This window comes from Microtus ochrogaster, chromosome X (assembly GCF_000317375.1).
Source record: "Microtus ochrogaster isolate Prairie Vole_2 chromosome X, MicOch1.0, whole genome shotgun sequence".
Lineage (NCBI taxonomy): Eukaryota > Metazoa > Chordata > Mammalia > Rodentia > Cricetidae > Microtus > Microtus ochrogaster.
Genome location: NC_022026.1, coordinates 22,941,194 through 22,957,428, shown reverse-complemented (window position 1 = coordinate 22,957,428; position 16,235 = coordinate 22,941,194). Strand labels below are relative to the sequence as shown.

The 16,235-nt window shown below is 37.0% G+C and overlaps 1 protein-coding gene across 1 annotated transcript in view; it reads right to left on the bottom strand.

Annotated features, from left to right (window-relative positions):
* Nucleotides 1-16,235, bottom strand: part of Tex11 (testis expressed 11) — a 278,018-nt gene that overhangs the window by 178,644 nt on the left and 83,139 nt on the right. The window contains exons 9-10 of the mRNA XM_005358598.2: nt 4,328-4,382; nt 253-348 (exon numbers count right to left, since the gene is read on the bottom strand). Coding sequence (XP_005358655.1) covers nt 253-348; nt 4,328-4,382 — 151 coding nt within the window. The remainder of the gene's footprint in view (nt 1-252; nt 349-4,327; nt 4,383-16,235) is intronic.

Sequence of the window (16,235 nt, the reverse complement as noted above, 5' to 3'; positions counted from 1 at the left end):
TTACATAGATCTAATCTACGAGGGAAGTAGAAAAAGACAAGATCTCCTGAGTAAATTGGGAGCATGGGGACCTTGGGGGAAGGTTGAAGGGGAGAGGAGAGTGAGGGAGGGGAGCAGAGAAACATGTAGAGCTCAATAAAAATCAATAAAAAATCAAAGAAGCATACTAAAGCAAATAAATGTCTAAACTGGATTTCAGCTGTGAATTGAAACTTGGAAAATTTTGAATATCAAAAAGTAAATGTCTCATACCTTGTTTGCTAGACGTACAGCAATGAGGGCCTTACCATAATGTTCTTCATCATTACAATCCAAATAAACAGTGGCCAGTAATCGCAGAGCCTTAGCCTATAATAAACAACAAAGAAGAGCTTCTAGCTGAAGAATTAAACTACAACAACAGACTAGCATTTGCCCAATGACGACACTATCTCAAAATAAGCTATCTTTTTGTAATAGCACATACTCTCACTGCACTAGTATAAACCAAACTATATCTTATTGCACTAGTGGATACCAAACATTATCTGAGAAATGATAGCATTATTTATACTTCTGACTTGTTTAAATTCAATATAACTGTTAAAATAACTATCTTCCTTTTTTGTGTGTGTTTTTTCTTTATTTTGCTTTATTTTGCTTTTGGTGGTAGTAGTTTTTGTTTGTTTCTTGCTTTGGGGTTTTTGGCAGGGGTTAGTTTTTTGAAACAAGGTCCTGCTGGCCTAAGAACTCTCTGGGATCTTCTTGGATGCAAATGGCACTGTGTCCTGATTAACAAAATTTATTTCTTAATGGCATCTTACCATTAAAGTACTTTATCATCCCTAATTTAAAACTTAACTTAGCAGCATTTTAAAATGAATAAAGTATCATTTAATCAAGTCAACGTCTCCAACCAGGACAGCACTGATACAGGGAGTAATTGTGATCAATGTGGATGAGTTTACAGATTTATAGGAAGAACTGGAGGAGGAGAACAGAGAATAATATGTTGAATACAAATATATTATATGCACATGACTAGTAAACAAAATATTAATAATAAACAAATGTTAAAAATAAGGTTATATTTCAATAAGTGTGTCTGCCTCTAAGTATATAATAGGGATAGTAAGACAAGGCAAAGATGACCTACTGATTTTTTTTAATGTTAAGCATAAAGAGGAATCCAGAGGAATGATGTTTGAATTATCATTTCTCTTAATTTTTAAATTTAAAAACTAAGATGGATAAAATAAGATTTAAATAAAGTAATACAATTGCCGTGAAGCAATTCTATAAGAGTTTATAAGCTCCTATAGAGAAATTTTATGGAGCAAATATGGAATCTCTAAGAAATACTGTAGCTATTTCATTATATCCAAAGTATTCCCTTGTTAGAAAGACATGAGAATAGATAAATCTCAGGATTTATATTTTAAAAAATGAGCCAGACGTCAACTAGTACATGTTGGATATTTCCATTTATATAAAACTTAAGAATAGCCCAAGATAATCTACAATAAAAGTCAGGAGTGTGTATTAACCGGCACAGAGTGGTGACAGTTTCTAAATCTTATGGTTAGAAGACTATAAAATAATCAACAAGCTGTGTACTTAAGATTTGTGGAATTTACTATCACTAAATTATATTTCAGTAAGTTATTCCTATGATAATGAAAAAATTACTTCAAAATACTACCCCACCACACTTTTCAAAGTAACATTCCTCTTCAGTCATACAATGTAGCACAAATAATAAAAACCCAGAGTTAGATAACCACAAGAGAGTTCATACCTCTACCAAGGCTGGGTGATCCTGTCCTCAGCGTGGATGCAGACTGACTGCAGACTGAGACACTGAGCTCCTGTCTCCTCCTGTTTCTCTCTAGTGCTGGGGTTAAAGGCATGCACCACCGCTAGATAGCCTATGGCTAACTAGTGTGGCTGCTGGGATTAAAGGTGTGTGCCACCATGGCCTGGCTTGTGTGGTGGACTAGTATGACTAGCTTGGCACTCTGATCTTCAGGCAAGCTTTATTTATTAAAACACAAATAAAGGCCGGGTGGTGGTGGCTCATGCCTTTAATCCCAGCACTCGGGAGGCAGAGGCAGGTGGATCTCTGTGAGTTCAAGGCTAGTCTGACCTACAAGAGGTAGTTCCAGGACAGGAACCAAAAGCTACGGAGAAACCCTGTCTCGAAAATAAAAAAATAAAACACAAATAAACTATCACTATAACATAGGTACTATTTTCTATCTTTCCTCGCAGGATACCCTCTCATCTAAATTCTTCGTCCAGAACCCTCTTCTTTTCACTCTGTGACTTCTAGCTACAAGACCTATCTCCTACCAAAATCTAGTTAACCCTGTCTCTTTTCTAGCACCCTTCTACATCCTTAAGGTATCATTTATTTCACTGGCACTACTGTTCTTTAAATACATTTTAAAATTTGATCCAGGTATAAAATATATACAGAAAAATTCAAAAACATTAAAAGCATGGCCTGTGAATTTTCACAAAGTGGTATGTGAAAATTTTTTAAAAACATAAAATGTATCCATACTTTTATAGAAATCCCCAAGCACAGGCTGTTGCCAAGGTTGTTCTCTACTAACTGATGATAAGGCCTTATTGCTAAAGACAACACCTACACAACTCATGGAACATAGAGAAGTTAAACTGGTGCTTATTTAGAGCCTTCACTCCTACTGACTAGTGTTCAAGGTGCTAGAAGGTACCTTGAATGCTACCAGAGGAGAAAGGTAAACATCAAACCAACTACAAACTCTTCAATCTACAGTGGTGACCTGTTTGCAAGGCATGCTGGTGCAATAATTGCACAAATTTTGTTGGAGCAAAAAAACATTATCTGATTGGATGTAATGGCCCACTTTACAAGATGTAGCCTAGGTCTGGCATTGCTCAGGCGACCAAGAACCTGAAACTAGACAGGCCATGGGCATGACATCGTGCTAGACCTATCAATCAGCGCCTCACTCAGCCATTATCAGAGAAGCTTTCTTTCAGTAGATGCCAGCTAACACAGAAACCCACCCTGGACAATGTGCAGAGAGTGAGAGAGGGACCTTGGAACACTCAATTCTAAATGAGATGTCTTCATCAAAACCCTCCCCTCAGGGATCAGGGAGCTACGAGGAAGAGAAAACAGAAAGACTGTAAGAACCAGAAGGTTTAGATGACTCCAAGGAAACTGTCTTCTAAACACAACAGGACTGATGCACATATGGACTCACCAGAGACTGTGGCAGCATGCACAGGGCCTGCCTGCACAGGTTCAATCTAGACAAGGTCCACTGCTGAGAGGGGCAGGTGGACATAGGCTCTCACCCCTAACCAAGGAGCTATCTACAATTGATACCCACTTGCAAAGGAATAATTAGTTTTATCAATGGAGTCTCACTATGAATATTAACCACACTTCAGGGTAGGTCCCATGCCCAGCATTAGATGGATAGATGACACAAAGTCACGTCAATAATATATTTGTAAACTTTTTGTCTCTTATCACTTTGGGCATTTTTTGTCTTACTGGTCTTTTACTAGTATATTATGTTTCCTGTTTGTCTTCTAAAGAGAAAGGTAAAGAAGATGTAGATTTGCAGGGGATCTGGAAGGATTTGAGAGAGGGGAAACCAAGGTCAGAATATATTGTATGGAAAGTCTTTTTAATAATTAAACAAAAGAACTGTCCCGCTCGAAGCTCACACATTTGGTGGTTCTTTTGGAGAAGGTTGTGAAGTCTTTAAGAGGTTGAACATTGATGGAGGAAGTACATCATTGGGGGTGGGCTTTGAAAGTTGACGGCCTTGCCTCACTTCCAGCTTCTGTGACTTCTCCCTTTCCCTGCTTTGTGCTTATGGTTGAAGATGTGATCTCTCAGTTTTCTGTTTTGGCCACATGCTGCCATGCCCTACCTCTGCCATGATGGACTCTTCTGGAGCTATGAGCCAAATAAATCATTTCTTCAAGGAGCTGCTTCTGATACTTCATCATAGCAACAGAAAAGGAACTAGTATACCAAGAATGTTCTATCTTGGTATTTTAAGGAAAACAATTAAATTTTAAACTATGCAATAATAAAAGCTATAACTTACAAAGAAAACACTGTTCAAAATGCTTTATATATACTAATTCAGAACTAGATTATAAACTTATGGGGTATATTACATCGTTATATAAATTTTATGGAAATTAATGCACTAAAATGTTAAATGATGTGCTCAGTATAAAATCTATTCACCAATGAGGGATTATCTATTACAACTTTATAATAGCATAAACTATATTTCTTTAATCTACTTCTTCAATATTTAATGATCCTTACCAGCATTTCTGGTTCAACAGAATCTGTATCCATCTTCCCAATTTCATAGCTTTGGCTATCATTAAAAAAGAAAAATATATGTGTACATATTCATTTCAAATATATATGTATATATACTTAGAACTATGTATTACTAAAAAGATATGGTATAATCATACTTTATTCCAATTTTTCTGTTTGGCATAACAACAGACTAGTCAATAACACATAAAAATCAATTTTATAAAGCAATACTTTGTAACTGTAGAAAACCAAAACTTTCTGAGGAGATAAACAACAAATCAACATTTAATTATAGTAACTATAGTAATGCCCATATATATATGTGTGTGTGTGTGTGTGTGTGTGTGTGTGTGTGTGTGTGTGTGTGTGTGTGCGCTGTCCTGGTTAGGTGATGTGGGAATGATTTCTTATTAATAAAGAAACTGCCTAGGCCTATTTCATAGGCCAACCCTTAGGTAGGCAGAGAAAACAGAACAGGATGCTGGGAGAAAGAAGCTGAGTCAGTGAGCCGCCATGGTTCCCCCACTCCAGGCAGATGCAGGTTAAGATCATTCCTGGTAAGCCAGCTTGTGGGCTATACAGATTAATAGAAATGGGTTAGATTAATATGTAAGAGCTAGCCAATAAGAGGCTGGAACTATTGGGGCGAGGCAGTGTTTAAAAGAATACAGTTTCCGTGTAATTATTTCAGGACATAAGCTAAGCTAGCCATGCGAGCGGCAGGGTGCTGGGGACGCAGCCCCGCCGCTCTTAATTCAACAGTTAGGGTTTTTGTCACCTTAATACAAGTTAGGCAGTCATTTGAGAAGAGAGGACTCAAATTTAAAAAATACCCCTACCAAACTGGTCTATGGACAAGCTTATGGAAGCATTTTTCTTGATTAATGATTTATATAGGAGGACCCAGCCCACTGGGGGTGGTACCACCCATCATGGGCTGAGCCCTCCCCCATTGATCACTAAGACATTACAGAGGCATTTTCTCAGCTAAGGCTCCTTCCTCTGATGATGCTAGCTTGTGTCAAGTTGACACATAAAACCACCCAGTACATTACTGAATATCATAAATATATTCGTTCTTGTGAAAACAATACTTTATATGTGTGTGTATATATATATGGATATAACAGCCTTAAATTTTTGTTAAGTAAAAGCTTATATACGTATGTAAACTACTTTAATGTAGTATATAAGAATATATACATATATCTTAGTTAAGGTTTCTTTGGCTGTGATAAGACACTATGGCTAAAAGCAACTTGAGGAGGAAAGGGTTTATTTCTTAGAACTGTCGGGCCATACTCTATCACTGAAGGAAGTAAGGGCAGGAACCTGGAGGCAGGAACTGAAGCAGAAGCCAAGGAGGAATTCTGTATCCCTGGGCTGTTGATCCTAGGTTCTATAAAAAAGCAGGCTGAGCAAAGCCATGGGAAGCAAGTCAGTAAGCATTTCCCCTCCATGGCCTCTGCATCAGGAACCTGGAGGCAGGAGCTGATGCAGAGGTCATGGAGGAGTGTTGTTTACTGGCTTGCTTCCCATGGCTTGCTCAGCCTGCTTTCTTACAGAACCCTGGGACCACCAGTCCAGGGTTGGCCCCACCTACACTGGTCCCTGACTGATCACTAATTAAGAAAATGTCCTACAAGCCTGTCTACAGACAGATTTTTTGGAAGCATTTCTTAATTGAGGTTCCCTCAGACGACCCTGGCTTGTGTCAAGTTGAAATAAAACTATCCACCACTAAAAACAATACTATTACTGGAGTTTTGGGGGCACAAAATCTGGGTGGTAACAGCCCTAACAAACTAGTTCACACACACATTGTCAATATGCCAATAAAAGATATAAGTATTAGTGAAGGACCAAAAAAGGGAATTATGTGACCACATTGGGAAGAATAACAAATACATTCCAGTGGTCTCCTCCAAATCTATTTTTGGGGGTAATGTTTAGGTTTTAAATGAGGGCAAGGGGTATGTATAACTGAACTGTCATAGTTAAGATGTGATCACACACACACCCATCATTGACCCATCATTGTCTCAAATCCTGTCTTTCAAGATAGTTAATAAGTCATCAAATCTACATGAAATCTCTTTCTAAGGGAAAGTTTTTCCTCTGGTTAACACCAGGCTTCAGCCTTATCCTTCTTCCAGCACGAGATTCCTGGTAAAAATTCCACATCTGAGGAGAATTTGAGGACAGTTTGATAGCTAAACAAAGGGACAGAAAAAAGCCTCTCTTTAGAATATCTTCAGTCAGACGGTTATAATATTTTGAAATATAAAAGCTTTTTACATAAACAGATCCAAGACCAGAAGTGCAGGCCCATGACTATAACTTAGCACTTGGGAGGTGGAATCAGAAGGATAAGGAGTTAAAGGCCAGTTACAGCCACATGAGACCCTGCCTCAGCAACACAAAAACTAAGACTACATGGTGAATTCAGGGCCAGCTTGATATACATAATGAGACTTTGTCCTAACAAAACAGCAATGAAAGTGTGCGACTGGATCATCCTAGAAGGGATAGTGTGACTCTAGAGACAATTCTGTCCCTCCCTTTGGCAAAGGACCCAGAAGCTCTAGGGTAGCTCTGATGGCTGTTGACTGTCTAGGACCCTAGCCTCTGGAATTATGGACACCTTAACTTTGTTAAGTTTGTAAAGCTATGGCGTTTTGAAGTAAGAGACCTCCATCATGGGCAAAAATTCTCATAGTTTTCCTGCTACCTGCCCTGGTCAAGTGACACAGTGGTTCTGCCCAGTAGAGAGAGAAGGCAGGCAGTAAAACGTTCTCTGGATTTCTTCCCAGGGGAGGTGATTTTATTTGGACAGAGACCAGAGGTAGTAAATACAAGGAGCCTAGTTGCTCCATGATAGCAGTAACAAGTAAAACATGCAAAAGGTTAGCATACAGAAGCAAGGAAAAAATAGACAGGAACAACATCTTAGGATCACAATTATCTTCGAGGGTTTAAGAAACCCACGTACAAAGCTGCATCCAGAGAGGCCCAATCAAAGGCAGTACTAAGACAAACTAGAAAGCATTATTTAAGGCATACACAGATCCATTAGCAAAGACTCTTCGGCCAAAGTGGCTCAAGAGGCTTAAGCAGAATTTCTGACCAAACACCAAATGAAAATTAAGCTAAGATAAAGGGTGGCTCTCAGAAAGGTAAACTTAAAAAGCCAATCAACCTCCTACCTAAGGTTTGAGAGAGATGTATTTGCCTAACATTCTGTTGTCTCACAAGTGAAAGATAATCTACTAATGAAAGATAATTACTAGTCCCTATCTGACTGCAGAGCACAACAACAAATTTCTTTAACTGTGAAAATTCCCTCTAAACAAATAAAAACTCCGAGAAGAAACCACTAGAGATGACAAATTGTAAGGAAAATAAATTTTACCAAATTAGTCCAGATGACTAGATGAATAAGAAAAAAATTAAGCTCCAAAGGAAGAGCAATAGCATGTAGGTGTAACACAATATACTTTCCAAAATATTTCAGAAGACAATATGATAAATACAGAAGGCACTGAGGAAATACAGAAAAACATTAGGTCATACTTCAAAAATCTGACTACACAAAATCAGAAAATCTAAAAGAAATAGACAACTTTCTTGATGGGTACTACATAACAAAATTAAATCAAGACCAGATAAGCAAATTAAATGGGCCTATAACCCCTAAGGAAATGAAAATAACCATTAAAAATCTGACAACCAAAAAAGCCTAGGGCCAGATGGTTTCAGCCCAGAATTATATAAATATTTCAAAGAAGAACTAATACCAATACTCCTCAAATTGTTCCACACAATAGAAGCAAAAGGAACACTGCCAAATTCTTTATAAGAGGCCATAGTCACCCTGATACCCAAACCAAACAAAGATGTAACAAAGAAAGAGAATTATAGACCAGTCTCCCTCATGAACATTGATATAAAAATACTCAGCAAAATACTGGCAAACCAAACCCAACAACACATTGAAAACATCATCCACCATGATCAAGTAGGCTTCATCCCAGAGATGCAGGAATAGTTCAACAGATGAAAATCTGTCAGTGTAATCTACCATATAAACAAACTGAAAGAAAAAAACCCACATGATCATCTCTAAATGTTAGAAAAGCCTTTGACAAAATCCAACACTCCTTCATGATAAAGGTTCTGGAGAGAACAGGATTCAAGGAATATATCTAAACATAATAACAAAGGCAATTTATAACAAGCCAACGGCCAACACCAAATTAAATGGAGAGAAAAACAAAACAATTCCACTAAAATCAGAGAAAACACAAGGCTATCTACCACTTTCTCCATATCTATTCAATATAGCACTCAGGGTTCTAGCTACAGCAAGAAGGCAACAAAAGGAGATCAAGGGGATACAAATTTAAATAGAAGTAATCAAACTTTCACTATTTGCAGATGATATGATAATATACATAAGTAACCCCAAAAATTCTACCAAGGAACTCCTACAGCTGATAAACACCTTCAGTAATGTCACAAGACACAAGATTAACTAAAAGAATCAGTAGGCGTCCTATATACAAATGATAAATGGGCTGAGAAAGAAATAAGAGAAACAACAACTGTAATGGTCTGTCCTGTCTCTTTAAGAGACAAGCATGTGTGTCATGCCCCCTCCCACCTGCTGAGGCAGGTCTTCCTTCCTGCTTACAGCCTGAGTCTCTCCTACATTGTCCTCTCGAAGAGGTAGTTTCTGTCTCTCTCCTCTCTCTCTCCCTTTCTCCCTCCCTCCCTCCCCCCTCTTCTCTTCTCCCCTTCTCCCTTCCCCCTCCATATTCCACTCAATAAATATCCAACCCCACTCTGCACGGTGTGCCTATCCATGCCTCTGTCTCTCTCACTCCACTGTGTGTCTCCCTGCCGGAGACCAGCTGCCTCCAGAGACCTGCAGTGTGGTCTCATGGAGTGCCTGTCTCTCATATGGCCTATTGCAGCCACTAGGGGAACTGTGCCAGTCCCTGCCTATGACTGGCTGCTCTAGGGGCCACAGCTTGCCACCGCATGGCCTGCTGCCACCGCTTGGGGACCTGCAGCATTTCTACTGCTACAGCTGCAGGGGATCCCACAGCATTTTATTTAATTCATTACAACAACCTTTACAATAGTCACAAATAATATAAAATTATTATAACTCTAACCCAAAAAGTGAAAGGTCTATAAGACAAGATTTTAAGTCTTTGAAGAAAGAAATTGGGGGAAGAGATAAGAAAATGGAAAGGTCGCCCATGCTCATGGATCAGTAGGATTAACATAGTAAAACTGGCAATCTTTCCAAAAGCAATCTACTAATGTAATGAAATCCCCATCAAAATCCCAACACAATTCTTCACAGACCTTGAAAGAACAATGCTCAACTTCATATGGAAAAACAAAAAACCCATGATAGCTAAAAAAAAATAATAAACTATTTTTTTAAGGACAACAAATACTGGCAATGATGTGGGGGAAGAGGAATCTTTATACATTTTTGGTGGACTTTTTTTTTGAAGTCAGACTTAAGGTTCTTAAAAAAAATCAAAATTTGAAACTGCTATATGATTCAGCTAAACCACTCATGAATATATATCTGAAGAACTCTAAATCAACATCCAGTAGAGATACATGCACATTCATACTTACATAATCACAATAACTATGAAAAGAAACTGATCTCAATGTCTACCAACAAATGAATGGATAAATAAAAATAGGGTACATATGCACAATGTAATTTTAGTCAGTCAAAAGAAAAATTGAGTCCATGATATTTGAAGGAAAATGCATGAAGCCAGAGGTCATTACATTATGCTAAATAAATCAGACTCACATAAATACCTTCTGTTTTCTGTCATATACAAAACCTAAATTTAAATTTGTGTGTATATGAGTGTGCCTGTACACATGCATGTGGGTGGTTGTGAAAATAAAAAGGGAACCATGAGAGAGGAGGAAGAGATTTTTAAGGGTGAGAAATAGATGGAAAAATGGTAATGTAATTCTTGTAACATGATCACAGAAGGGAGGATCCTTTGGGGAAGAAAGGGATGGGGGCTATCCTAGTTTTTGTCCTGCCACTGTGATTAAAAGACCCTGTGATTCTGACCCTGTCAGAAGCAACTTCAGGGAGAAATAGAGTTTATCCTGGCTTTCTGTTTAGGAGTAGAGTCAATCATGGTGGGAAAATCAAGGCAACAAGCGCTTGAAGCAATTAGTCATATTGCATCTACAACAAAGAAACGGGGAAGATTTTTACTGCCATCTCTCTAGGCCATCACCATGGTGCATATGAATATCCTGGCCTATGCCCTTGTGGTGGTTTCAATAAGAATAGCACCCCATAGGCCCATATATCTTAGTCACCAGGGGGTGGTACTACTTTGGAGAGATTAGAAGGTATGGCCTTGTTGGAGTAGGTGTGGCCTTGTTGGAGGAAGTATGTCAATGGGGGCTTTGCGGTTTCAGAAGTTCAAATCAGGTCCAGTGTTTTTTTTTTATTCCTGCTTCTGGGCGGTGGTGGCACACACCTTTAATCCCAGCATTCGGGAGGCAGAGGCAGGCTGCGGATATCTGTGAGTTAGAGGCTAGCCTGGTCTAAAGAGCTAGTTCCAGGACAGGCTCTAAAGCTACAAAGAAATCCTGTCTCAAAAAAAAAAAAACCCAGAAGGTAGAACTCTCAGTTACTTCTCTAACATTGTCTGTCTGCATGCCACCATGCTCCCTGCCATGATGACAGTGAACTAAACCTCTGAAACTGTAAGCAAGCCCCAATTAAATGTTTTCTTTGACAAAAGTTACCATGACCATGGTGTCTCTTCATAGCAACAGTACTGACTAAAACAGCTCTCAAGAGTGTGATGATAAAGTATGGTTATATTGGCGAATTTGAAATCACTAATTGTCATAGAGCTGGGAAAAATTATTATGAACCTCACAAACAGGTCCACCAACTGTGGAATGATCAGTCCCAGCTTTGATACGCAGTTCAAAGACCTAGAAAGAGAGGAAAAAAAACAAATCTGCTTGCATCCCAGTCTGGTTTCATTGTACTGACAACCTCAGTGAACATTATGAACAATGAAGATCAAAATGAAAACATAGGAGGAAAAACTCTAGGACTTTTTATCTAGAGATGTAAAACACATATAAATAAAAAGCCTAAATGGGGGTAAAATACAGAAGGATGAAAGCATGCCAATCCTCAGATTGCTTTCTCCATTTAACTGTACCAGGATTCCTTGTCCAGGGAGTGGTCCCACCCAAAATTAAGATGGGTCCTGCCACCTCAATTAATGCATAGGCATGCCCAGAGGCCCATCTCTTAAGAGGTTATAGATTTTATCAAGTCAAAAATTAACACTAACCTGAGGGATGGGTAGAGCAGTGGGAATAGGAGATGAGTAAGAACAGAGTATAATGAAATATATGTATGAAATACCATAATAAAATTCATCACTGTGTATTATTTAAATAAGTAATAAAAACAAAAGAGATAAGAAAGGAGCAAAAATAGGAAAAGGAATCATCAGATATATATGAAAGAACAGAAAAGCATAAATCTATCAATAGTAACAGTAATGTTAAATACGTATGAATTTTAAAATGCAATAAAATGTCAGAGATGCTCTCACATTAGATTAAAAACAAAATCCAACTACTTGTTATCTATAAAAATCCACACAATTTTCAAAAGTACAAAGAGATTGAAAGTAAAGAAATAGAACAAAATATAATAAAAAATAACTGTAAGAAAACTTAAATGGTTGTGGAAATATAAGAGAAACTTCAAAATAAAAAATTAACTATCTAGAGATAAAGAACAATATTTCAGAATAATACATGGTGGTGCACACCTTAATTCCAGCACTTGGGAGGTAGAGGGAAAAGGTCAGTAGTTCAAGGCCATCTTCTACAAATACAATTTTATTGTATTATTTAATCTACTTATATTTAATGGATCCCCTGGTTTATAGGAAACCCTGTTTCAAAAAATGAAACAAAACAAAGGGGAGATATTTTATTATAATAAGTACACAGCACAAAAACACATGAAAAAAATCTGACAAAATTGAAAGCAAAAACACATTACTTAACAATAACTGGGACTTTCGATATCCTTCTTTCAATAATGGATAGAAGTCAGTATAACTCAAAACATATACAAGAAGACTTAACAACACTATAAATCTACTAAACCCTAAAATCCATTTGTAGTACAGACCACCAACATTCTGTTCAAATGTACCTAAAAGGTACATAGGAACAGAACATATACTGGCCACACAAAATCACATTAGATTTAAGAAACTTGTAATCATAAAGTATATTCCTTCAGCATGGAATTAAGTTTAAGACTAACTACAAAAGAAAATTTGGTGAATTGCTAAAAGTGAAAATTAAACAATATACAGATGAAAAACCAATGGTTCAATTAATAAAATCAGGAGAGGAATTACAAAAATACCTTGTGATGGAGGAGGGTTGATGAGGTGAGAATAAAGCTTATAGAATATAGCTAAAGCAATCCTTTCAGGAACATGTGTAGATAGGAATTCTACCACTTAAAGAGGAATACAATTATCAAGTCAAGACCCAATAATCTACCCAAGGACAAGGGAGAAAAAGGAGCATCAACAGTGCAGAAGAAAAGGAAACACAAAGATTAGCATGGAAATGAGATAAAATTAAAAATCAATGGGGATAACTAAGAAACCCAAAATCTGGTGCTTTCAAAAGATCAAATACCCAAGGCAAAGCCATTAGCTTTATTGACATGGAAAATGAGCAAGAAGTTTTAAATTATTAAAATTAGAAATGAAAGAACAAACACTCTTGACACCTGGAGAAAGATTATCGCTAGAAAATTAAAGATTAACACCGAGCTGTGCACTCTTGAATAAATATCTTACTCTGGGAACATTTCTATTTCCTGATCTGTACAGAATTAAAGTTGTATATATCATTCATTTTTCAAACATTTTATATACAAGGAAACTTAGAGAATGTGTTTTTCTGGCAGGACCCAAGAGCACTACAGAAAACGGCTTCTAAATTCCTAGACAATTCATACAATTTCTTCTAGCACAAAATTAATATCAATATTAAATTATATTCTAGGTTAAAATTATTAATGTTTGATTTGTGTTTCCACTAGATGGTGCTAATATGTTTCATTTTTTATTAAAATCAGTCTGTATATGATTGTTTTATAGTTAATAATTTGTCATGGTACATAGCTAAATTCTTCTTTTCGATATGTTTTTCATTTTTTTCTTGGAGAATTTCTTACATGCATCCAATATGGTTTGATTATATTCACCCTTAACTCTCCTCAAGTTCTCCCCGAACTTTGCCTCATATCTCCTTGTTAACTTCACTTTTCCTTCATTTATGTGTATATGTGTGGCTGCATATAAAATGCTAGGTTTCCATATGACTTTTCAAACATCCTTACTATTAGTTATTTGGCCACCATCCCATCCCTTCCTCTGTGCTATACTCCCATCTCCTTTCCTACTTAACCCCCCCCCATGATTCCTTTCCCCCTTCATGTAACCCATGTTCTACTATGTCCTTTCCCAAATTATACTGAATAAGATAACACAAACCCAGAAAGACAACACTGTATGTTTTCACCCATAGCAGCAAATCTTTAGATTTGTGTATCTTAATGTGGGGTACCTGTAGAAGCCAGGAAACTAGAAAGGCACCACGGGGAGTAGGAGGTTAACTTGTAAAGCTACTATTAAGCTACTTATTGTTACCCTCACCACACACCTATGATATACATGGTATTGTACTTAACTTTTCAAGTAAAGACATTGTGGCGCACAGTAATGAGTCAAAGTCAGTTGACCCTTAGTAAGATTTTTTTCTTGGCATCTCTGCAATTTCTCCCAGATCACACTGTACTATTGTATATAATGTCAGATTCTCAAGATCTTCATTGAAAAAACAGAAAAAAATTAAATTAACATTAACAAGCACTGAAAACTCAACAAATCTTATTTTGGCTCCTATTAGTGGACTACTAATATTTGTGTATAAAACACATTTGTATTTTGCTTACTTTTTACAATAATACCTCTAGTAATTCTGGTGGTATAATTTTTTTTTCAGTAATACTGAAAACCAAACTCAGGGCCTTATGCATGCTTGACAAGCCCTCTACTGGTAAGTTATATATACAGACCCTCTAGCATATGTAACAACAGTAAATGACAAGCAATGATAAATAAAATTATCTCAAATTAAAACACTGTAAATATAATACCTATTTTTAAAATCATTATGGAAATTGCATAATTTAGGTTCAATAAACTTAAGTATTGTAAATTTTAAAATCAGCAACGTAATTCCTGTTATTTTGTTTTTATTTTATATAAAAAGCATTTTTAATCTTTGACAACATCTTTTTTAATTTCCATAAATGAATTTTTTTATTTATTTAGCCATTTATGCATTTATTTAGCTGTTTCTTTGACACAGTTCACATGCTATACCTTAGCTGGGTTGGTATGGAACTCACTATGTAACCCAGGCTGCTCTCAAACTTATGTCGGTTCCCTTGCCTTGGTCTCCCAAATCCTTGGATCAGAAGCATAAGATACCATGAATGATTTACAAAAAGCTTTTTTAAAAAACTTATGTGTATGCCAGGCTGGAGAGCTGACTCGGCAGCACTCACTATTAACATTTTACTTCTATTACTTTGGCAGTTTTCCAAAATAATTATTTAGGTATCTTTTACATTTGTGTGTGTGTGTGTGTGTGTGTGTGTGTGTGTGTGTGTGTGTGTATTCCCACACGTGCATATGTGTGGATGTGCATGGGTATGTGAGTGCCAACGCAACAATGCATATATGGAGGTCAGAGAACAACTTGTAGAAGTTTGGTTCTCTCTTTCCACCATGTGGGTTCTGCAGATACAACTTTGGGTATCAGGGTTGGTGGCAAGTGCCGTTGCCCACTGAACCATATAGCTGTTTGCCTCCCAAATAGTTTAAATATATTTATTAATTTACATACACTAACTGATGTAAAAGAAGCTATGTTTTTAAAACCGTCAAAGGGATATAACTAAAATGTTATTTGGGAGTACCTATGATAGTGTACTGTAGAAAATTAACTTTCCATTTTATGTAATAATCTAATTGCTATAATGAGCACAACTAACTTATTTAACAAAGTGAAAAATTGTAAAATTTATTTATTACACCAATTACTATTACCCTTGCATTTCAACTATTCTCTCCCAAGTTTATTTGCTATAATTAAAAACTTGAAGGTCGAGGGTGGTGGGCAGACTACCAGGCCACCAGGAGAGGAAGCTTCAGCAGCAAAGCAGGCCATGAAGACAGCAGTAGCCTCCAGATGTTATCTGACCACTGGAGCCTTAGCCTCAACCCCGACTACAACTGGAGTAGTGACCATTGGAGCAATAGCCACACCTACACCAGAGAAAATCAACAAAATAGACAAACCTTTATCCAAACAAACCAAAGGCAGAGAGAGAATATCCAAATTAATGAAATCAAAAAGGAAAAGAGAGACATAACAACAGACATGGAGGAAATCCAGAGAATCATCAGGTCATACTTTAAAAACTTGTACTTCAAAAAATTGGAAACCTTAAAGAAAATGGACAACTTTCTGGATAAGCACCACATACCAAAATTAAATAAAGACCAGATAAGCAAATTAAATGGACCTATAACTGCTAAGGAAATAGAAACAATCATCAAAAGTCTCCCAACCACAAAGAGCCCAGGGCCAGATAGTTTCAGCACAGAATTCTACAAGAACTTCAAAGAACTAATACCAATACTAATACTCCTCAAATTGTTCCACACATTAGAAACAGAAGGAACATTGCCAACTCTTTTTA